Source organism: Ischnura elegans, chromosome 8, assembly GCF_921293095.1.
Source record: "Ischnura elegans chromosome 8, ioIscEleg1.1, whole genome shotgun sequence".
NCBI lineage: Eukaryota > Metazoa > Arthropoda > Insecta > Odonata > Coenagrionidae > Ischnura > Ischnura elegans.
Window position 1 is genome coordinate 76,504,053 of NC_060253.1, and position 24,189 is coordinate 76,528,241.

A 24,189-nucleotide genomic window follows, 5' to 3' on the forward strand; every position below is an offset into this window, starting at 1 on the left:
CACCGTCACCGCTACTACACATACGTATAGAGCACTTTTGTAGATGGGTAAAAGACTTTGGACTCGCGTCACCGTCACCGCTACTACATATATGTATAATTGTGTATATTCTGCATATACACAGTAAAGTCGTTATGTACACAGTACTTGTGGAAGGGTACAAAACTTTAGACTCGCATCACCGTCACCGTTACCGCTGCTACATATAAATGTATAAATGTGTATTATCTACATATACACAGTATACTCGCTATATACACAGTACTTGTGGAGGGGTACAAGCCATTAGACTCGCATCACCGTCACAATCGCCAGTCCATACTCGTGCAGGAGAGTGTACTCGATACAAGAATAGTGAAGGTTACTACAATATAACTCAATTTATTTTTATACGTTTAATTTGAGAAGCTTATCCGAATGTTGTGCCATAAAATTAATGAACGAATGTGAAGTGTTTACAGTTACATATTGTAGAAATATAAAAAAGGAAACACGAGGAGAAAAATTTTTGATGTGAAAACTTCTTATGGCGCGTTAGGCACTTTTTCAGATTGGTAAAAATCTCTGAACTCGCGTGACCGTCACATCAAAATCGTCACCGCCTCGTTGTTAACGAAGGAGAGGGAAATAAAGACAGAAAGAGTTTTGAGTTTGCTCATTCCTCGTGTATGGAGATATATTCAGAAGCAGAAAGGATCACTACGTTTAGTGTTGACAATATTTAGTCGATTTTTTTCATAGCAATAGTTATAAAAAATGTTTTCTTGAATTTCGGCTTGTAACTTGGCTTTTCTGAGTTTATATTCCTAATCCAGTTAAGAGCATAGGCTTCTTGTACATTTTTTAACATTAATCAACGTCCAAAGTTTTAAAAATAAAAAGTTTTCACTTCCAACGGCAGTCCCACGACTGCCATGTTTTTTTTATTCCCGCCAACAGCTGTGCGAGGTAACTCAGTTACCCACAAATAAAAATTGAAGTTTTCAAAAATAAATTGAATGTAAAAAAAATAATTTTCCATCTAAATAACGACAAATTGGCTGTAATTACGAAAAATATCAAAGGGACAAAATAAAAAAATACAGCATTAACATAATTTGGAGTAACTGAGTTACCCCTCATAGTCACGGAAGGGGAATGAACAAAAAATGCTTAAAATTGTCTTCCCTGTCACCTCATGAAGTGTTGCAGATTCCTCCTCAAAAACCCTAAATAGAGAATTGTAAGAGGTAAATCGGAAATCTAATTATGCATTAACAAACAAGCTAACCCAACTAATGCAAGTAACCAAAGGAAAGTTGTATCAATGATGCTGAGATACTCACTTTCGCTGAAGGGCTGAGTCTACCACTATGTTTCCATGCCGTTCTCTCTTTAATGTTTGTAGATTCGAGCAGTGTCCTTTCGCATGCCTTTCCTATCTTGCTCCAACCTTTTTCTTCTCCCAGCGAAATAATTTTCACCTATCCGACAGCGGAAGCGTCATCTCTTCCTTCCTTCCACATTTCCTGCTGCCGTCTTCGAGCACCCATCGCCACCCACGATCGTCTTTTTTTTTCCCAACAAACGTTCTCCTGACGTGCCCTTCTTTAACCGTCCAAAAACTTTCACGAACAATTAGATGTCCAGATTAGATGTCGTGTAGGAGAATTTTTTTAAATCCCGCATCCTTTCCGGTAAACTGAAAAAGTCTGTATTGGAAAGATATTCTCGACGCAAATTTCATTACTTTTCCTCAGACATGACTCAAACATTTTGTATAAGTATATACAGTTCCAGCAAAAAAATTTAGTGTTCTATAACAAAGTATGTAGACATAAGCCAACACGCAAGTATTAAATTAAAATCTCATCCAAAGCACTTGCCAAGTGACACTCATGCATGCACGAAAAGATGGATTTCGTAGATTCAGCAATTACAAAATAAATGAATAAACAAGCTTAGTAAATTTTTACAGAATTTTTTATTTTGCACGGCGCGTATGGACACTAATGCGTCATTCTGTAGCACTAGCACTTTACAATTATTCGAGAATAAAGTCAGAGAATCGAAACGCTTCGTACCAAATAAAAAAGGGTTGTTTATCTTCTTTCAGCATGAACTTTAGCCAAGTGAAAGTCGAATTGATCGATTACATAAAATAAATTATCTCTAGAGTAGGGCTAAGCAATAGGTCCTGAAGGACCATATTCAAATAACTTTCATTTTATGTATTTACTTAGCCTTCGTTAGCATCGAAAGGCTTATCCTCGAAGATCTCTTTTTATCCCAAATCTCCTCTGATAAATTAAAGAATCCTGGAAAGGAAGGGATTTCTCCCCTTCATTATTTTCTTAGGCCATACACCCAGAAAGGTTTAGTATATGTGTTCCGATAACAAAAATATTGTGTCTCTAAACCTCGATCGAAGTCTTACAAACTCAGGAAAAATTAATAAAAACTCCCTCACCCGCATAATTTTTAACGCCGTATTATACACGATAAATTAAATTAATACACATTTTAGCTAATAGCATGCATCAATGTATCTAAATCATGCATTTCGCGTATTTTTGAGCATTAATTTATTAACCACGATTTCAACTTGAAGTACTTACTGGAATTCAGTTAATTCGAGAGGCAATACATTTTTTAATGTATGAATTTAGGGTTCGGCACTGAAGATTTTTATAATAGTATCATGTTTACTTGAAAAAGATCGCTATTTGCTGAATACCACTTGTTGGTTGTATATATCAAATTGAAATTGATAGATATTTAGTTAGATAGACTTATAGTTAGATATGTAGAAATATACCTATGGTAAGAGAATGGCACACTTGATAAACTTCATCAATAGAAGTGCTTGGAAGGGTCAACATAACCTATTTATTAAATATTTTTTCTCTTTCATTAATTACATGCAATAGCTTTTTATTATAAGAATTTATGCTGAGAACATGGTGCACTAGAATTTTAAGAAGACTTGTGAAAACGCCAAGAAAAACTTACCACCATAAATTCCCTGAATTTGAATTTAATAATTGATATCGATATGAAGTATACGGAATCTAATTAGTAAAGCACTAAAATATTTTTCCTGGTATCAATGATTTTCAAAAAATTATATTTAATCAAAATCTGGGTTCTAAACGAAAAACGAAGTTTTTAGCGTGACCTTAAAATTCAGTGAATGATAACAAATATGATCTTATTAAAGAAGCTTTCAGTGATCTTGAAATAATAAATATTTCCTCTTTTTCTTTGAATAACCAATTTAGTTTACTACCTGAGTTCTTCAATTTTAGATCTTCAAAATTGTTTTCAGTGGATTTTTAGACTTATAACGGTTCTTGTGTTACAGGATTAGACAAAAAATAAAAGTAATTATTTGAAAGTCATTATTCTGTGCCCACAAAGAGCTCAAGTATAAATAAAAGAAAATCTTCGATGACGTGGTCGTAGTTTATGCCTAGATTATCTTATAGATAACCTAGGCATAGTGTTTTCACAACTAAAATAACAAAAACGGGCGACAATTTTCGTTGCACCCCTAGAAAAATAATTTTTATGGTCAGGTGTAAAAAAGATCTGGAAATCAAAGAACCTATCAACTCTTTAGATAATTGTCTATAAATAACTGAGAAGAGTGATTAATGAGAATAATATGAGATTTTGTTTCGCACTAATCAGGAAACAACACAACTTATCAGGAAAGAGTGTGTGTGTGTATATATGTGTTTTTCTAACCACAAATGCAATTTGGAGTGCACTGTCAGTTTGCCCGAGAAAATTTCTCATACTTTCGTATTATTACAATTACTGTATTACAGCCATATAAAAAAGTCACTAGAAGAATTTTCAGTGCTGTTAAAGCTCTGAGGTGAAAACGTCGACTGGAATGACGTAATTTCTTTTCTGTGTCATCATGAAAGTTATTAAGCATGAAAAAATAGGTTAATGGTAAGGCCCAATTTTTTTATCTTAAAGAACGCTCAACCTTATATCCACCCAAATAAATAGCCTTTGAGACAAAAATTACTTTTTCACGGTAATTAATTTTTGGAGAAGAAAGAAAACACTACCAAAACCAGGAAGTTTTTCTTCTCGCAAACACAGAGTAGAATGAGAATTGAAAAAACCTATTCTCACGTCAATTTATCATCCAAGAATTTTCGCTCAGTTACCTCCTGTTTTTTGACCATAAATGCAAACCAGGAATGTCTGCAATGTCAGCTTACCCTGTGGAATTAGGTTTTCCCTAAGTTTTGTTGTAGGAATTCCGGTGAGAGACAAAATGACGTTCCTTTGCAAAATTTTAGATGAATTCTCATATTCTAAGCCATTATATTATGTCAACATAAGCAGAAACGTAAATGACGTAAATCTTTCTTTTCCAATGAAATAACGCTTCGAATTCACTTAGGCATTGATTTAAAAGGTACTTCAATGCCACTAATCGAGATGTTTTACTTATATTATAATATTAAGATTCAATTATCCAAAGGAGTTCAAAAGTCATCAAGGAGGCTAACGCAGAATTTTGATGCCGATTATTGGAATACAACTGCAAATTCCGAGCCAGTTTTTCAAGCATCCTTCGAGGAAGGCCAGAAAAAGATCAAAACTCGAATGAGTTGCACGAACAGCGTTTAATTTATAACCCGAGCCTGATTAACATATTACTTCATAATCGGAACTGAGAAAATAATGCAAACCAGTACCGTCTGCACTGCCAATTTACCTATGAGAATAATATTTTCCCTAGGTTTTGCTGTAGGAATTCGAGGGAGATACTAACCTCTCCGTTGAGGAAGCAGTAGAGGAATGCGATGAATAGGCCTTGGAAGGATGTGAGGAAATGAGTGCCATAGGACCACAGGGCGAATTCCCAAGCCGCACGGTCCAAAGGAGCATCCGCCATGTTCACCACGTTTGTGATTCCTAGCAGAGGCAACAGGACGAGGGCTGCCCGTACCGCTTTCCTAGAGTACAAAGACAAGGCGGAGAACATCTTACATTAGAGACAGGGCAGTGTTCTTCAAATATCTTAACTTTTAAATTTCGGTCTCATAATTGGGTAGCGCAAACGATATTACCTTATGCAACTCATTACTCATGCTACGACGTTATAACTTTAAATAAGTTGCTGATCGAAAATGTGTAACCACTTTTGCAGTAAAATAATTTTACAACAAATTCAATCAAAAACTTACTGTTAATAGAAAAGCAAAGACGAAATGAGAAGGTAAAATGTGATTCGCCGGCCAAAGGTTTGCGTTTTTGTCATTTCATAGTTATGCTAAAGAATAAAAAAATACTTCAGCTACTGAGTTTACGCTGAGCTTTAGTTACGATATTACCTTATGCAACTCATTACTCGTGCTACGATGTTATAACTTTAAATAAGCTGCTGATCGAAAACATGTAACCAATTTTGCAGTAAAATAATTTTACAACAAATTCAATAAAAAAAAATTGTCAATGAAGAAGCAAAGACGAAATGTAAAGGTAAAAAGTGATTCACCGACCAAAGGTCTTAAAAGATCAATAGAATAATAGGTCAAAGGTCTCAAAGAATATTAATAAATGTGTGAAATCGTTTCATAAATCAAGAAACCATTTTTAACATAACATAGCCAATTATTAAAAAAAATACAGATGAAGCTTTCTAAGTCTCATCAAGCGACGAAATGTAATCGGCGAGACTCCATAAGTAAATTCCATAGTCAGTGTAGAAACCGATTCTATGCGCTTGTCAAATTTAGAGGCAGTTGCTGTAAAAGTATGCCACTCATGATTATTTATTGATACTCGCAAATTACTATACCTTTTTCAAAATTTATACGGAATGAGAAATTAAGCGATACATAGGATGCACCGCACAGTGATCCAGAATACCGAAAAGTGCAGCACGGTAACCTACCAAAATCACAATCGAGAATTCATAAGTTTTTGAGGTCGTTTATTACAAGTTTGAGCCCAGCAATTGAAAAAAAATTTTTGAAACGCTAAAAATCTGAAACTGTGTTTGGGGTATGCTGAACTCTTGTCACCTGGGATGCCTATCGAGTATATAGTCTTTTAAAAAAAATTCAAACGGAGGTATCAGCTTTACAAAACAAAACTTATCGTTCCAATTTACTTGCAATAGCTAAACGCCACGCATAAGCGAGAGTAGAGTGGTAGGTTGGCTTCATTTTTAAGGTATGACAGTCGCAGCTGCAAACTATTTCATTGTATAACGCATGCAATTTAAGGATTAAACTTTAAAGAACAGCCTGTGTTGTTAGTTGTGCTGTTCGAAGGAGATATTGAAAAGGTGGATCTCATTGCCCTCATCCACGCGCCGAGGACTTTGTTTAAAATCGATTAAAATGGGACCATGGGATGGAATTGGGCCTGCACTGTTCAGTTCCCTTTCCAGCATACTAGAATAAAAATTACAATCGTACTTAACACACTTTGAATCCGCGAAATTAAAAATCTCTCACAATTTTATGGACAAAACTACTAAACAATTTTCCTTCCTTATCATTACACTTTGTCGTAATAGACTGGGATTTTCGGGGTAGAAATGGTAAGTAAAAGTGCATATTATTAATGAGTAAAAATTATAATCAGCGAAAGTGGGGCATAAATTATTTCAAATTTATAATTACGAAAAAGTTCATATATTTTGTGAGTAATCACTGAGGACTTCGAAGCCAAAAGTAATCTCAACTTAAAAGTGACAACGCTATCGTAAAATTATATCCATATTTGCCGTAAAACGAGTAAATAATCGAAATATTTACGACATAAAATGCCAAAGTCATTATGTATCAACTTCATTATGCTGGAAATAAATTTATTTAAGGGGTAAGGGAGAAATAATTAAGACTCCAAAGGTATTAGGGAACCATGCGCAGCAATTGCTGTGGTTCCGCGAATGTTCAGCCGCTGGAGGAAATCGAAGGGAATGTAAAAACCGCAGGGAAATCACAAGAGAGATATGTTTGTATGCTTTAGGATTATTAAAATCAAACAAGAAAGATTTTTGCACTTACCTCACTTGCTCTATCTCACTCGTGTGGCTCTGGCGAAGTTTCACGACAAGCACTCGGATGATATTCAGAAGGAACAGGAAATTTAACTGCAAAAATAGATAAATAGTTCAAAATAAACTTAAATTGATACTTACCAAAAATTATTTTTCTCCAAGTCTCCTATTTCCTTAAGAAAATTCAAGTGAGATTAAACTTCTTTCGTTAATAGCAAATTTAATAAATGAATACATTTAAATCTGTGAATGATTTGTAAAATATTTTTCTTAAAATTCTCGTTGTGTTCTATATGCTAGTATCTTACGTACAGAAAATTAGTATATATTATCATCTATATCTTCTATCAAATAGTATCTTACGTACATAAACTGATAAAATAAAATAAAACCAAGCATAAATCCACCACTTACCCGTTTTATCAAATTTAATACAACTATGAATTTATGGCTAATTTTAATACATTGTAAACTTTTCGTTTCAAATTTGTGAATCTCTCCATCTACAGAGTTTCTGCAGCGTTAGTTGTAAGAGGTCGAGTAAAGAAAATTATGATAAAGTCGCTAAAATTACTCAATAAATGACAGTTAATTTATGAAAACTACGCAAAATTGAACTCGTCATTCACTTGCACTACATGCCTACTCTGTTGTACTTATCTCAGTTCATCATTGTAATTGATTTTATATTTAAGTAAACAAGTCTTGAAATATCTTCCTAATTTTTGCCATTAGAAAAAAATGGACTCAACGAGGAAACGATAATGCAGAGATTGTAGGGATTATTAAGAAAATAATATGTGCAAACTCCATAGAAACTCGTAATGAGACCAGTCATCGAGAGGCGAGAATGGTTATAAGTTTAAGACGCATTTATATGCCAAGGATATCAACAAAATTTTAAACAAAGTTGAAAATATAAAAAACCTGCGTAGCTGAGCCTCTTAATTATTTAAATTACTTCTTCATACAATATAAGGATATTTCAGTAATGAAATTAGGATTATCATTCAGTTTGGAACGATAAATAAACAGGGAAGTCGTTAATGAGTTTAAAAGATATAATTCAAAAATATATGATATGAAACGTTGCGTAATGCTTTCGGGAATCTTGAGGGAAACAAGTCCTCAGGGAAATAAGTAGGAAGCATAGGCTATGAGTATCCTGACGAGAGAAAGCCGTCGATATGGGTCTATAGAGATGGAAAGGAACAAATACTTGGTGTCTGAGGAGGTGAAATGATTGTTTACTACGAACACGAAGGAGGTGTGGATAAAAAATGTAAGGAAGGGCACAGAAGAGCTGGCCCAACACGAGAAATGCAGGATATATTAAAAGAAAATAAATTCTCCAAGGCCGTACCCTCTTCTTATTAGAGTACGGCCTTAGAGAATGTATTTTCTTTGAAATGCTGGCAGTAGACCGTTCAATTTCCTATAGCAGGATATTTTGACGGAAGGTAGGAGAGAAGAAAATTGAAGTATATGATGCATTCGTTGGATAGGGACGTTTATGCGTTAAAATTAAAATTTATTTAGCAATAGATAGTATAAACGTAAACGGAGCCGTATTTCATTTACCCCCGGAGTACATCACAAAACCTAAGAGTCCAGTTACTAAGTCCATGAGTGGGACTCGTAAAAATCATTTGGAACACAGTGCATTGATACGAAAATGTGTAATGTCTGCATTCAGCTTAAAGAGGTTCGCATTGCAGGAAAGATTTGTGAACTGAAATTGTCGAAAAGCGTACAGACCAGAATATATACCTATGTACCATAACTTAGTACACGAACATGGTCTTGGGAATTTAATTGCATGAAAATGTACCTGACTCTAAATTTTAAATATAGATCCTAATGGCAGGCTCAGATGATAGAATTTAAAAATTGGTAGGAATCGTGAATTTTATATAAAATAAAGTACAACTTATTAAAATCCTAAAGATAACAAACTCTTCCCAAAATGCGCACATTAATCACATAATGTTTTTATGTTGTTAATATAAATTCTAAATGCTTACCAATATAACTCCCAAACGAGGTCCTTCGAGGATCCAGAAGTATAAAGTTAAGTTGTAACCCCACCAACACCTGTAAATAATTGAAAAGCAAACGGAATTGAAAATAATAAATGTAGAAACCAATTATGTGACAGTAATTTCATAGGAACGAATTTCTCGGCTTATTTTATTCCCATTTTTTCTCGCAGCCCCCTTAAGACTGGAGAAAGATATCTCAGGTAAGACTTATAGCATAAATCTGAAAAAAATAATCACTAAGAACGGAAAGAATACACATTATATATCTCAAGTAATTTGATTTTCAGTGCTTTGAAGCAGAGTAGGATTTGCTCACAAAGAGCTCTTACCCATGACGTTTCAATATACTATTTGGGATGCCATGAAGAAGAAGTATGAATTTATTAGAAAAATATGAATGGTCATTGGGTGTAATAAATACCGATGCTTTCCCTCCGCAACTATGTTTTTTTATTTAGGCATTAAAAATTTAACTCAAAACTCAAATAATCAACGAAACAAGTATAATTGGTTGAAGAAACAATTGACCAAATCATGGTAGAGTATGCTATGCATACTTGAAAAAACAACCATTAGAAATTGGGAGAACAGTTAAATTTTAAGAATTAAGATTCAAGAAGAGGATTCTCCTAGGTAATCAAAATACTAAAAAAATTCTTTTCCATACTTTTCGGCTGATTCCTCAAATTCCAAGCCGTTATTTAAAGTCAATATTAGTATAATTATCAATTAAAATCTTTCTTTTCCAATGGAATCACACTTAAAATTCAGTAAGGCATTAATTTCTACGTTACTTCAATGCCACTCAACAAGGTATTTTCCTCGTTGAGTGGCATTGGTTATCGATTTTATGGTTAAAAATAAGCACACTAGTCACCGTGAAATCAATTGCAGGATGCTCTTACCGATTACCAGATCATCACTGCATATGAAGGACACGTTTTCTCAAGCATTCGTCAAGAAAGACCAGACGAAGATTGAAATTCAAATGAGTCGCATGAACAGCATTATATTTACCACCATAATGTGCTTGTCTTAGTAATCAACGACCGGCACCGAGAAAATACTGAATATAAGTCGAGTTATGATTTCATACTAGGGCCATATTTTCTCTTTCATTATAATATTTTCTCTTTCACAAAAAGATCGAGTCCCATCGAAAACAACGTTTTTTACTAAGCCAGTTAAATCAGGAAAGTTCTTAAGGGTGTTACACCCGGAATGCATTCTGTATCAAAAACTAAAAGTGAAGAGACAGTGGATTTGACTTAGATGAAAATATTTGCATCCTTATTTTGGGTACGTCCCAGCACTGTGAATTGACAAAATTTAAATGAATATAAATTCGGCCTTTAATGAGCCAACATCTAAGTATTTGATGACGGATATGATTATAATAACAAGTGAATAATCTTAAACAATCAAATTAAGTCGGCCATTTTGTCATAAACTGAGCCAATTCACAAGTAGCATATTACAAAAAATATAGAAAATAGCTACTCTACAAGGCACCAATGAAAAAGATAAGTAACAGACTTTCAACAGCATTACTTATGGTTGTGAATTATTTGTTACCCTGAAAAAAATAATAGCTTCCTCCAACTCCTAACTTAAGTTTCGAGTGCCTATTGCCTCAGGCGGAATGAATGACTGAGATCCTTTCCATTGTCTCTAGACAGTACATAAATTACACGAGTATCAAATAGTTTAGAAGAACCAAAATCGAATGGTAATGGCTATGTAAAATTAACAGTTAGTGCCTAGAAAGTTTTTTGCGGGAGAGATTACGACAAAGAGACCGAGGTGATATTCTAGCCCTGCTTTCTTAGAGTACTTGAGAGGGAATTGAATTATTATGATGGCCTTAAAGAATTACCGTTGGGAAGAAAGACATTTAGACAAAGAAATTTAGGACACGTTCCATCACTGCGAGGAAAGATCTTAATATAATATTGACTTGATGTAAGCGCTGAGTATATGACAGATGCCGCAAAAATTAAGAGTGAACTTCATGCAGCTAAAGCGGTAAACCTGCTTTGTGAATGTATCCACTGTATTTGTAGCCTAGCATTGGTAAGGTGGCATTATAGAAGCGGTAGGCATTGAATTCTAAATGAATAATGGATATCTTTGCGGTGTGTCAATAATGAGACACTCATCCCGAACGAACAGCAGTCTACCACGAGAGGACCATTGGTGAAGTCAGTTAGCCGCTATCTTCCGATTTCGGTCACGAGACTCTTCTCAACCTATCGGCAAACGATAAAAATAAAAATCTGCCCATCGTTGTGGTCCAGGGAGGAAGAAACGGTCAGCAACGCCGTTGGCCACGGTTTTCGCTAATGATTGTTACTCGATGCCAAGCTGTGAATCGCAGCCCTTAATGAGGGTCGGAAGGATATCCATTCACACTGTGGGTGAAATGTGAGCAGAAATAAAAAAATAAAAAATAAAATAAAAACGCACCACGGGTCCTTCACTACGACAAATACAGAAGATGGAGCCTTCCCCAATTCAGACAAATTATATTCGACTCCAACGACACGGATACGGAGAAGGGTCGACCGTACCCCCTATATCCTGTACCCTTAAACCTTTCCCCACCCTTCGTGCCCTTTAACTCCCTTCACATCCTGGTCCATCTGAACTGCCCAATATCCGACCCTTGATTCATCCATCTCGACGTCCTAACTCATCATCTTCATATTTTGGAACCCTCGCACTCACCCGAACATCCACGACTTTGAAGGATACACGTTCTGCGCTGCTCACTAAAGCGGAAATACGATACCACTTTTGGTGAGAATGAACCCGAGCCATAAGCATAAGGAGCGACGGTTATGCCGCAAAGATGCGGTGTCAACTTTCCATCAACTTGTGTTAGGATAGTAGTGGAAGAAGACCCCGGTCTCAAAATTTATTTCATACCAGAAACCAACGCTAAAACATTTTGTTTTATATTAACAAGCAACAAATAAGTGATGATTATTATAAACCTATTCGTATTACTCCGAGACGGATACTGGATGGGGACAAGGGAGGGTAGTTGGGGAGCCTGGGAGGTAATCTCCGAGCATAGTGGGGGTCCGAACAAAATTATTATCTTATTTAGTGTAAATGGCATACCCAGGGAGTACCCTATAGCCCCGCGTAACCCCACTCTGGATCTACCGCTGTTATACGTGCTCTTTTCATAAGAAATTCCCAGTGCCATCTTCTCCACTACGAAGAAAACTCTACGATTGTTAAGCGTCACTTCGTTAACAATGCCAAAGATTGAAAGTTTTCCTAATTATTTTTAATGAATCGCTTTTATATTTACGTCACTTCTCTGACGGTCACGTTTTTTGAACAGAGTACTTATGAGCAACACATTTTATTCTAATACTATTATTTAGTTAGGCGAATTATTTCCGTTGATGACACTTGCAGTTGTCTCGCAACGAAAGAAAAGGCACACTAATTCAGCGCTAAACCTACACTGTAGACCGTCATTGTATCCATTTTTGCAGCCTTACGTCGGCAAGGTGGTACTTAAATATTTCAGAATATTCTAAGATAAGATGGATATGCGGATTAATTTCGAGACATACCTTATTTTGGGAGTTAATAAAAAATAAAGTATAATTTGTTTAGTTTATTCAAAATAATTTCACACAGGTATTGTCAAATTGGACCATTAATTTCATCAGAGAAAGCAAGAATTCATTTTTGAATATATGATAGTTAAGCTTCAGAACATAAAGTAAGAATTTATGTTTCGAGCCAATTTTTTGGCTGTGGTAACAGAGAAAAAACCTCGAACCAATGCTTCAATTATTCTTTCTGTATAATCAAAGCAAAAATATATTGCATTTAATATTTTAATTTACACATATAGGAACAATTGCTACTATGCATTTTCGACCGTAACATTAACACTCATTGTCAGAACCAATGAACCCTTCAGAGCTGTTTCTGGGAGAAATGAAATTTCGAGACTTACTATTTTAAAAATGTTAAAATTTTGAACTCATTCAAAATTATTCTGGCAGCTACATATTTCGCCATTAAACTTTACAGCACAAATGAGCATGTAGTTCAAATATTTGCTGAATAGAATTGAAAATGTATGCATACTTGATAATACTTGAAAGCAACATTGGGTTATGATGGGTTAGCTAGCGATGTTCGGTAGGAAAAACTAAACTAATTCTTACACTTATCTCGCCTATCTCTCGTTTCCATTGGGAATGGATTAAGGATAGACCCCGAGTTCCATGATTCATCTAGTTTGAATGAAAATCAATTCGTCTGTTAATACCTTATTAGCGATATGATTCAGAAAAGGATGTAAGAGATAGCTTACCTGGAGGTTCCATAGTGTATGGCAGTAGTTAAGGCCCAAGCTGCAGTCATCAGCACAGGGACTCCCCATCCAACTAGGGTGTAGACGGAATAATACGACTTCTCTTGGAAGACAGTCACTGGAAGAAAGGGCTCATTAAAAATTTATGTATACTAGGACTAGCCACGGTGGTATCTTTACGGAATCACCCGCAATGCACAAACTGTGCGAATAATCCACAATGAAAAAATCATTCGCTTTGACCGGGATTCAAATCCGGATCCCCCGATTTCCGGTCGAATGCTTTAGCCAGTTAAGCTAATGCGTCGGCAAATTTCCACAGGGGAAATTTAACGCCTCATTAGATTAACTGTCGATTTTTCGGGGTTATAACAAGTTAACCTCAGCAAAATACCTCTACCTCCGAGCAACCCTTTCTTACCCCGACATGCTTCTAGTAGAAATAGAAGATTTCTCGTTTTAAAAATGGAAAAGTTAGTACCGTAAACCGGAACAACTTTGCCACTTTTTTCTTTTCCAACTGCACTCTTGTAAGTTCATGTACGACAATGATTTAAAACCATCATCAGCCATTAATCTTGGTCTCTACTTTCAAAATGAGTACAAAAATTACAACTTAAGTCAAATTTTATGCGTTGGAAAATTAAAACATAGTCGGCAAAGATTCTCAGGAACTGGGGCAACTTTGCCAACGGAGTTATATCCAGCGTTAACCTCAATAAAACAATGGAATAAATAATTTTAACTTAGAAAACTCTTAAATATAGAATGGTACACCCAAATACTCAAAACACTGAACATAAACTGAAAACAAAATACTTATAAAGACCTGCAAAAAATTCGTAAGACTATAAGTGTGTGGAAAGGCTATCACTCAATATCTTTTCTGTGTGACGAAAACATAGGCCCTTTCTTGGATAATTAGAGAACTTATTAGGGCACCAAAGATAATATTTTTCAAAACCTGGCAAAGTTGTCCCACTCGGCAAAGTGGTCCCGGTATACGGTACTTAATCATATTCTTGGTGGCAACTATATATTTTGTCATAACACTTTATAACATAAAAGGAAACATCGTTAAGGTCTATCCTGAAAATTGCTGAAAAGAGCTGAAAATTTATGCATTTTTGATGTTGGTTAGAATCAAAATTGGTTATAATGGTTCAACGACAGAAAATTTCATATTATACAAGTGTATTCAGGATTTGAAAAAATACACAACTGTTGCATCGCTTTAACAATTTCCAGTATATTTTGCCGTAAGGTAATTAATTAGGCATTAAATAGGTTACTCTTAAAGTGGGATCATCTTTATTTTCAACAAGGTTTCTTTTGAGTTTCAATTCAAAGTTGAATTTTGAATAAGGTAAACCATGAACACCTATTAAACATCGTTATTATTGGTTTTTAGAAGAGCCTTATATGCCTCTGACGTAGAAAGTTAGAAGCCACATGAACTAATGGTCACCTAAAATTCATCACGCATGTGATAATGTGCATACCATATGTTTAAAAATTAATTACATGATAAAATCATGCATCATAGAGACATCTAGACGGCTAAATACAACCATAACTTGGTAAAGGCCATTTACACGCCTGGTAAAAAATAATGAGTAAAAAAATGAGCCTAATAACTAAAGAATTTTTGATATGCTTTCATCATCCAATACACTTTCATTAAAATTCTCGAGGTGTAAAGGAAAAATATATGGAATGAAATTATGAGACTGGTGCACGAGAAAACAAAGAGCTTCAAAGGCATGCTTAAAACTTCACTAGACAAAAAACACTGTTAATCACACACTCCTTTCAAGTGACGGTGAAAATAAAATAAATTCATTCCGCATAAACTGATGACTTTTTGTTTTAATTCCGAAGATAAGCCTTCTAAAACTCATTGCATGGTTGTTATTTAAGATAAAGATGCAGTTTTCTTCAATTTCCATTGCAGAAGTTTGAAAATTCTTCAAGGGACTCATTACTATGCATTATCATACCTGTGATCATGTTGTGGAGATAAAGCCCTTCGATGAACATCCACATGAACATGGCTGTCCTGGCGTATTCCAAAAATACGTAGGATGCCTCGCAAAGGATGGGCTGAGCATAGTGAAACCGCAGGCCAATGAAAACGGAAGAATATCGTCCGGAAATCGGGTGAGGGAAGCAGCCGCACCGAGGTGGTAGGAGATGGGACGAAATGCATGGAAGACAGATAATGTTCAATAAGAGCCATGGTGATGATACATTAATGGATTTAATAATAACTTAAGATTACATGAGAAGATGCACTTACCCATTCAATATATAATTGTTTTAACATTGCAAAAATTCAATAACCGAACTGTGCGTCACAAAAAATACAAGTAAAAAGAATCCCCTCAGAAATTATGGAACGGACCATACTCTGATGAGGCTAATGGTCAAATGCATAGGTTTTGTAGCTTAAATTTTAATGGTAAGCGATGATTTCCAAAATAGCATATACTCACCTGAAAAAAATACGTAATGAACATTTTTTGTGTATTTTTTGAACCATCAGAGCAGTAAAACGTTTTTTCACACAAAAATAAGGATAGGTATTCATGGGGAAAAGTTAAAGTGATGGCTTCGATTGAATGCAAGATGAACAATTGGCCTATCAAAACAATTTGCTGAAATGACTTGCACTTCTTTGGAATTTACGGGTTCAATTACCCTTTGATGACAGCGGCCTGGACTATCTTCCTTTAAATGTACTAAAACTAATCATAGAGTAGATAAAATGGAAAGAAAAATTCAATTTAAAGTGCAAGGAAAAAACGGATTTTTTGATATTTCTTGTCAGTTACAGCTATCGTGGACGTATAAAAACTCCATTTTCGAAGAGAAATATATTTATGCTACTCTATTTCAAAGAAAATCTGAGCTTGCCTCATAGAGTAGATAAAATGAAAAGAAAAATTCCATTTAAAGTGCAAGGAAAAAACTGATTTTTTGATATTTCTTGTCAGTTACAGTTATCGTGGACGTATAAAAAACTCCATTTTCGAAGAGAAATATATTTATGCTACACTATTTCAAAGAAAATCTGAGCTTGCCTCAGTTAGCGCTGAGTGATGCGAATATGATCCATGTACGCATATAAGAGGAAGAAAACTCCGATATCTCTAGAAATAACAACCCTAATTTTCTTATTTCTAAAGTGAAATAAAGGAGTTCATGTTTCGACGAGGAGATGAAAGACAAAATATGAGGAAGCTTTATCTCAATAATACAAGAATCGACATAAATGACTTTCTCAGTCAAGTTTTGAGAATGTTCCTCATTCACAGCTTGAATACAAAATTCGAGATACTCGAATGACTCTTACGCTTGCATCAATCATCACTTCGCTGGAAGAGCCTATTTTCAGGAACTTTCGTATCAAAGATGTAAAAGACGTCAGCTTTGAAATAAAAGAAAGGGATAATTTGGTAAATGAAAGGGAAATATGGCACGTTTTAGAAACAATTACGGACAATCATGCTCCTCACCTGATATGGAAACGAAAATTGAGGGCGAATATGATACAATCACCATGCTTCATTACCCAATGTAGTTAGTAAGATTTTTCTGATATATTTAATCCACAATAGGCGATGGAAAACGATTCAAAATATATCGATGATGGGTATCTAATCGATAAAAATTGCTCTAAAAAATACGGAGATGCAGATCTAAAAATAAGATAAAATAATTCCGGAATATGCATAATAAGGCGTTTAAGAGAAATAAATATACCTATTTATCATATAGTTCACGCAAGAACTACTCAAGTAAATATAATTTTATCTATGTAAATATAAAAAACTTAATGGTCGCTTGCATGTTTAAAAAAACTGAAAAAGGGTTTTCAAGCAAAAATTCCTTTGAATATTTAATTTCACATATATTATAAATAACTGTGAGAATTAATAAATTTAAGAATATACCACATTTTTAAATCTACGATACTATGAATAATTTCTGGGCTCAACATTTTTCTGGCTCTTTGTCACATTCAGCTCATGTCGAGCAACTACCCACGACACTCAGTTTACAACTTTAAAGTGAACACTTTTTCTCCGCTGCTTCACGCTCCATTTCCTGTAGCAACAATTTCTCATAGCCTCACTCATCGTAGCCTTCTCTTAATCATCAGCGCCTCACTCGTGGCTCGCAACTTTCTCTCCGCCTGAAATATGACTTGCAACTGCTATCTAAGACCGGCTTCCCCAGGAACAGGTGGATGCTTCCAAATCCTTCCATGTCTCTACTTGCAGTAATTCACCTTTATCGAGTCCCCTTGATCACGATGATGAAAAAAATGTGTTTTTTTTTGACATCCCTAGGTGTTAAATGCAAATAGAATGGACACAATGAGATGAATTAAATGTTTTTACAGTTAAAGTGCTGGTTTATCATACGTAAGAGCTAATCGGAGCGCCATTTCCATTAAAATAACGTTATTTGAATTCAAATGCAGTTATTGTCTGATATGTCAAAAGTAATAGCACGGCTCCATGATAAATGTTTATTATTACCATAACTCTAGGGAAGAAACAAACTTCAAGCCAGTTTTTTTTTAACAGCGGAGATATAATCGGAACTAGTACACTGCTTGTTTATAAGAGATGTAAAGATGGCAGTTAAAGAAAAACAAGAAAAACAAAAGACGCTCAATTTTTATCCATCATGGATTATTTTTGAATGGCAATAATGTCTCTCGCATCGATAGTTTTCCTTGGAGCTCACTACATTCTTTTTTTTAAGACCTCCATTTCATGTCATAGAACTATTTGACAGGCTTCTTCATGGAAAGCAGTAAGCCACTCACTTGGTGCAACACGGCCAGGAGAGAGGCGGTGCAGTAAACACAAACAGCGGAAAAAAAGGAAAAAGCACTCTCCCGTCCTTGGCACGTGTTTTTTTTCTCACTAAACTCAATACCCAAGAAGGAAAATATAACCCCTGGAGACGCGACAATATTATCGAAGAAACTGAATAACACATACCTTGAATAAGTGAATCAAGAGCAGACCGAATGATACGGTTTGAGGAAGTTGTAAAAATTAAATAAAAATATTAATTGGCAGTCTGATTTAATTCGTCCCCTAGTCAAGCCTTGAGACAGAGTAAAACGAAATGAACTGTATTTCTCAATTGAATAGTAGCATTGGGCGTGCAAAACAGTTTATAAGAATGGCATGGAAGTTTCACCCATTATAATCTAATGCTGTTTCGAAGCAACGTCAGGAATGAATACATTTTCAGCTCTCTTTAGGAAATGTGTAAGCCACGCATTATTTTGTGGCGAGAAGTTTAATGGCGAAATTTTTATCGCCACAATAATCATGATAACTAAATGCATTATTATGATAATGATATGGATGTTTTTGTGAGTGAAAAATTTTCAAATTGGTCAAAAGGAGAAATTTTGAAATTTAATTCCTCCCAAATAATAATAAGACACCTAATTTCTCCTTGCCTTTGGGGAAAACTTCTCAAGAGTTAGTGCCACGACTTATCTAAGTGAAGTAAACAATAAAGTCGATCAACTTCTCAAACAAGAGTCATCATTCCTTATATGACGCTAAATGACATTCTTCAAAGTATAAAAGCCGTTTTATAGTTAAGTTACAGCATGTTTATTCTATCAAATGATGAAAAATTGACATTATAATTACATGGCAGTGCAATTTTGGACATTTGTCTGGAAATAGGAAACATTGTTCTTTCAGGGAAATACATTCCCTTCTAAGATGATCCACCCTTCAAGAAAAGGACTTGAGGAAAAAGAAATAATAAAAACGCAAACAAATTTATAACTGCTCATATTTTTGGCGAAAATGAAACAACTGATCTCGTTGAAACGTCAATTCCATTTCACAAAAGGAGATAACTCCTTTCCCTACGATAAAGTGCTACTCAGGTGAGTATGCAACAAATATTCCCTTAGTTACTTTATTATGGAATACTAATTCATGAAACGATAACATGAAATCATCGATTAAGGTGCATTTTTATGGGTAGTGAACGGAATTTGATCACATATGTTACATGTTTTAAGCGTTCATAAATGATAAACGTACTGGCTTATCACGAGCTTCTGTCCAGTGTGTGGGCTGCATTAGCTGAAGCTTACATATCTCTAGTATTGATGCTAGGTTTGCATGATACCGTCTCAAAGAAAATTTAGAACTCGGAGGGGAAATTGAAATTAAAATAGCTAAATTTTTTATCCCTGAGAAAACTAACGGAAAAAGCCCAAATTAACTCAAATCTAGGTAATACATAATTCTACATTTAGGTATGTATGATTTTTAACATATGAGTAATCACGCTTTTTACAGGCATGGTTAATAATAACTGTAAATTTTAAAATGCAACAATTTTAGGTTACAATTTGAGAATCATAAATACCATAGTTTTTAGCCGCAATGCACTTCATTTGGCAATTTATGGCCGTCTATTGCCACTAATTAGGTTTCTTATATGAAGTAAAAATACGATACAAAATAAAGAGATGAAGGTATCTCAACAATATAAATTATACATAAAATTCTAACCGGTTTTTGGGAATGCATAGGCTTCCCATAATAGGTACATTGGTTCAATACGTGCTACGTACAATGGTAATTATACCTGTATGATTAGTAGTAGCGAAGCTATGTTCCAGATATAACGCCTCCTATGTCCGCGCAAGAAGAACATGACTTATAACCGCCTTTGAAGGGAAGATTTTGAACCATTATTCTGAGGGCTTGAGTACTTTTTATCGTATATGTAGTCAATATCCTGATTCAGTATTGGCATTTCTCTAAAGATATAATTTAGAAACTTGTTACTCTAAATAATTGAAATAACGGAATATAACGGAAATATAAAAATAACGGAATATAATTGAAAATAATAGTAATAATAATAAAAAACGGAAAATAATTGAAATTCAATTATTATTATTGGACAAAATAATTAATATAATTAATATTGAAAATAATTAATTATTGGACGAAAGAGCAGAATGGTCACAGCTTGTACACATTCCTCTTACATTCTTCTTCCTACAACTCTATACTGGTTCCGAGCTTCTATATATCCTGATTCCCCAGCCTCACCACTTCAGGATGATGCAAATACGTGGAAAATAATAGTAGTTTACCAAAAGAGTGAAAAATACAATATTTCGTCAACTTCCGATATTCGGAAACGATACCTTACCGAAGTATGTGGATACCACATTGCGAAATTTCGATGAGAAATTTTATTATGCGCAGGGCCTACGAGGGTACGACATTTTTAATCCAGTCGGCCGTAATGACAGTATGGGGGCGGGGGGAGGGAAGCGCATCTCCTAATTAAGAGACTCTCCACAATCAGGATCGCGAAATCAGCACGTCCCAGGGAGCGCCAACCAATCAATCAAAATGAGGACTTTAAAGGGGATGAGAGGCTCCGAAAAAATTTCCGCAAAGGTAGTAATCCACAGCAAAAATCAGCACCAAAATCAGAGAGAATTGCGCAATTGGAAATATCTATCTACATCTATATAATACCCCGCAAGCCGCCTAAAAGGCGTGTGGCAGAGGGTGTTAGGACACTAGCCGTACACAGCTAAAAAAAAAAAAAAAAAAAAAAAAAAAAAAATGAAGTACTCTAACGAGGTTGGTACTGGCGTTTAGTCCTTTATGAGTCCTTTATGGTTCGGGGGAAAAACGAATTCCCATATCTATCCGTTCGGCAAAACATCTCTCTTAATTTATCGCTTCTATCGGACCTGGAAATATAGTGTGGCTCTCATATTATGTTCTCTGTGTCGCTCTTAAAGATATCCATTCTCAATTATTCAAGCAATCTAAGCCTAGCGCGCAGCCTCCGAGTCTCCAATGGCTCCCAGCCTAATTCGCTTAACATGTTGCTAAATCATGACACACTTACTGTTGCTATCAAGTAAATTCGTAATGAAGAAGGAAACCGTCACGAAAGTTTAGTTTTATAATGAAACAAAATTTATCTAAAAGATATTTGAGAATTACCCATCGAATTAGTTAAAAAAAATAACATCCACTTGTATGAAATACATAAAAACACCAAAGTTGATGGGTTCAAGTGGAAATGATGCTTTATGCATACATACTTAGCGATGAATTGGCTAGCTAGTATTAAGTAGTATATTCGACACATATCTTGACCATTATTTTAATAAAGTATAAGTTCAAAAATTAGGAGGTGATATTAAAAATTTCATGCATTCATATATTCATGCGGAAATTCTGAAATAAATGTGTAAACTCACCATGCTGATACTAAAACGATTTAATCATGCTTATCAATACGCACTGATGGAGGTGAGGGAAAGAGAAGAAAACAACTTTAAAATTAGGATCGAAATTCATCTATATTCTATTTTTTTACTCAGAATTGACATTCGTTATAGAAATTTTTATCACTTCCTCATATTATTCCATACATTAGATTGAAAAACGTAAGCTAGATTTTGAAGTTGCAATTAATCTCGTCATGAAAATTAGAGAAAAATAAAAATTCATAATACGACTAAGAATAGCTTCAGGTACTTGAAAAAGGTTTGATGATACAAATATGAACTCGTATAAATTTGGAAGCACATTGAGGAATGAGTGGAGATTTAACGGATTTTTTTTTCTCGAGAAGTTACGCCCAATTGAAAAATCCACTTATTTTTACTCGTTTATGCTAGGGATGAATACTTTCATGAAGAAAGTCTCATCCAAACGTGGATAATGAATTCTTAATGAGGTTACTTATTTACAAACAATTTGCACTCCAAAGCAGGCGCTGATGTATGAGCAGAGACCAACGGAACACTTAAATATGAGTAAAGTTCTGAGGGAATAAATCTTTCACAGACACAAACAATTTTTATTAATTTTTTATCATTAAATCAGTGTTACTCAATAACGGTAAGTATTAAATTGCCAACGAAAAGATCAATCCAATCGTTAAGCTTGTGAGACGCAGTAACGTAAAATTCATTTTGTGGGCGAAGAAAGTTTTGGCCTCACAGGCACGAAAGAAAAGTTCTGATGCCATGAAATGGAACTCGGAAAGCTTTGTAAGCACATCGAAAGGACGAGGAGTGGGGGTTCTAAGTATTTATTTGAAACGTGGACGGCATCCACGAACATGGAAACCTTCAACGATTAAATAGGTCAGCGAGAGACGGGAAAAGTTGTCAGGAGCAACATTCGTGGGCGGGTAAATACCTACTATTCTTTTGGCACGATCTCAGGACAGCAATGGAAAATATTGAATGCGTGTAAAGCTGGCTAAAACTCATTATTGAAGCAAATTTAGAGCCAAATTTGGATGTAAATTTCAGCTGACTACAACACATAAAAATTATCATATTTCACCATGTAAGATTAGAAGTCACCGTAGGAATGAGATTTCCCTTGGAATCGTGTTGGTGTGGTGGCTACAGTGCTGGCATCTTACCCATATGGTCTGCGTTCAAATCCCGGTGGTGACAGAGAATTTTTCAGAGGCTGTATGATCCCTTCTTGAGTTCTTTGTGGAGGGCACAAGTGCAGAGCTGCGTCCGTCTGATGGGACTTCATACATTGGTTCCTTTGGCGCCTTTCGTTAAGAGCAGATTTATACAGACGCCGGGTTTCTCTCCACCCTTCTTTCTCTACCTTAACCTCATGGCGCATAAGACCTCAGCTGTTGATCATCTCCTCCAAATACCATACCGTACCATCAGATTTCCCAACTTTAATGTGACGTAGGTAACGATAGGATCCAAGTCACGAAAATGAATTAAAGCTTTTAGTATTTATAAAAATTGAAATAACCAGCAATCAAGTAGGTGGAGTAAATAGTAACGTTAATAAGTTTGATAAAAGAAAGTTAAAGGCGCTAAATAAACTAAATGAATCTCAAAACTTGATAGCTCATCAAAAAGCACTGGTAACATGAGTGTATCTCAGAGAAGTGGGTACTGGTAATTGGAACTGAAACTTTTTATCAGTGTATAACTAATAACTTCAGGCTTCACTTTGTGAAACCTCTCCATACTGGAAGTAAGGAAATAAAACTTTGTAAGGTTCACTGTTATTTAATTATGGGCACGAGCCGGGTTTCGTAACTTGGTGCCATCGTCAGGTGACTGATCTTGCATGCATCATACATAATACACAAAGTGCACAAGTGACAGTGAGGACAACTATCGGAATGGAAAAGGACTGGTTGAAAGGGTGGGGGTGAGGGTTAAACTCGGAATGGAATAGTGAGAGGGGGGGAGGGGGAAAGGGGCAGCCTTGATTTGGGAGGAGGGTTTTTCCTGTGAGGATAGGTATCTGACCAGCCAGGGGAGGGCGGGGTTAAAGTGGGTGAGGAGACGAGAGCTAAAGAAGGTGGCGGTGTTGGGGAAGAAAGAGAGGATTAGCGGGGTGCATTGAGTTTTTTAAAGTTTTATCATTGAATCAAATTTTTCACATAAGGTTTTTTTCCCAATAATTCTAGTATTACAAATATTATTTTTAGTACTTTAAATTGTTAAAATCACGATCGCAAAATTATATGCAATCTAAATGACTGAACAAATTGGATTAAATTGAATTAAATTAATGTTTTTTTTATTAAACAAGGACAAATTAAACAAAGAAGAAGTGTTTTGGAGACAATACTGACATTTTCAAAGCGTATCAGCAGACTAATGGAAATTATGAGAGTATTTTCGAAATATGCGCAGCAGCGATGGATATCGAAAAATGCATCGATTATAATACAGC

General features: G+C 35.2%; 1 protein-coding gene across 1 annotated transcript in view; it reads right to left on the reverse strand.

The window, feature by feature from the left end:
• The window catches only part of LOC124164440 (PDF receptor), a gene marked incomplete at its 3' end in the record, with an annotated part of 163,599 nt that overhangs the window by 9,396 nt on the left and 130,014 nt on the right, over positions 1-24,189 (reverse strand). The window contains exons 8-12 of the mRNA XM_046541765.1: positions 15,412-15,514; positions 13,412-13,529; positions 9,046-9,115; positions 7,029-7,114; positions 4,781-4,964 (exon numbers count right to left, since the gene is read on the reverse strand). Of these exons, the coding sequence (XP_046397721.1) occupies positions 4,781-4,964; positions 7,029-7,114; positions 9,046-9,115; positions 13,412-13,529; positions 15,412-15,514 (561 nt within the window). The remainder of the gene's footprint in view (positions 1-4,780; positions 4,965-7,028; positions 7,115-9,045; positions 9,116-13,411; positions 13,530-15,411; positions 15,515-24,189) is intronic.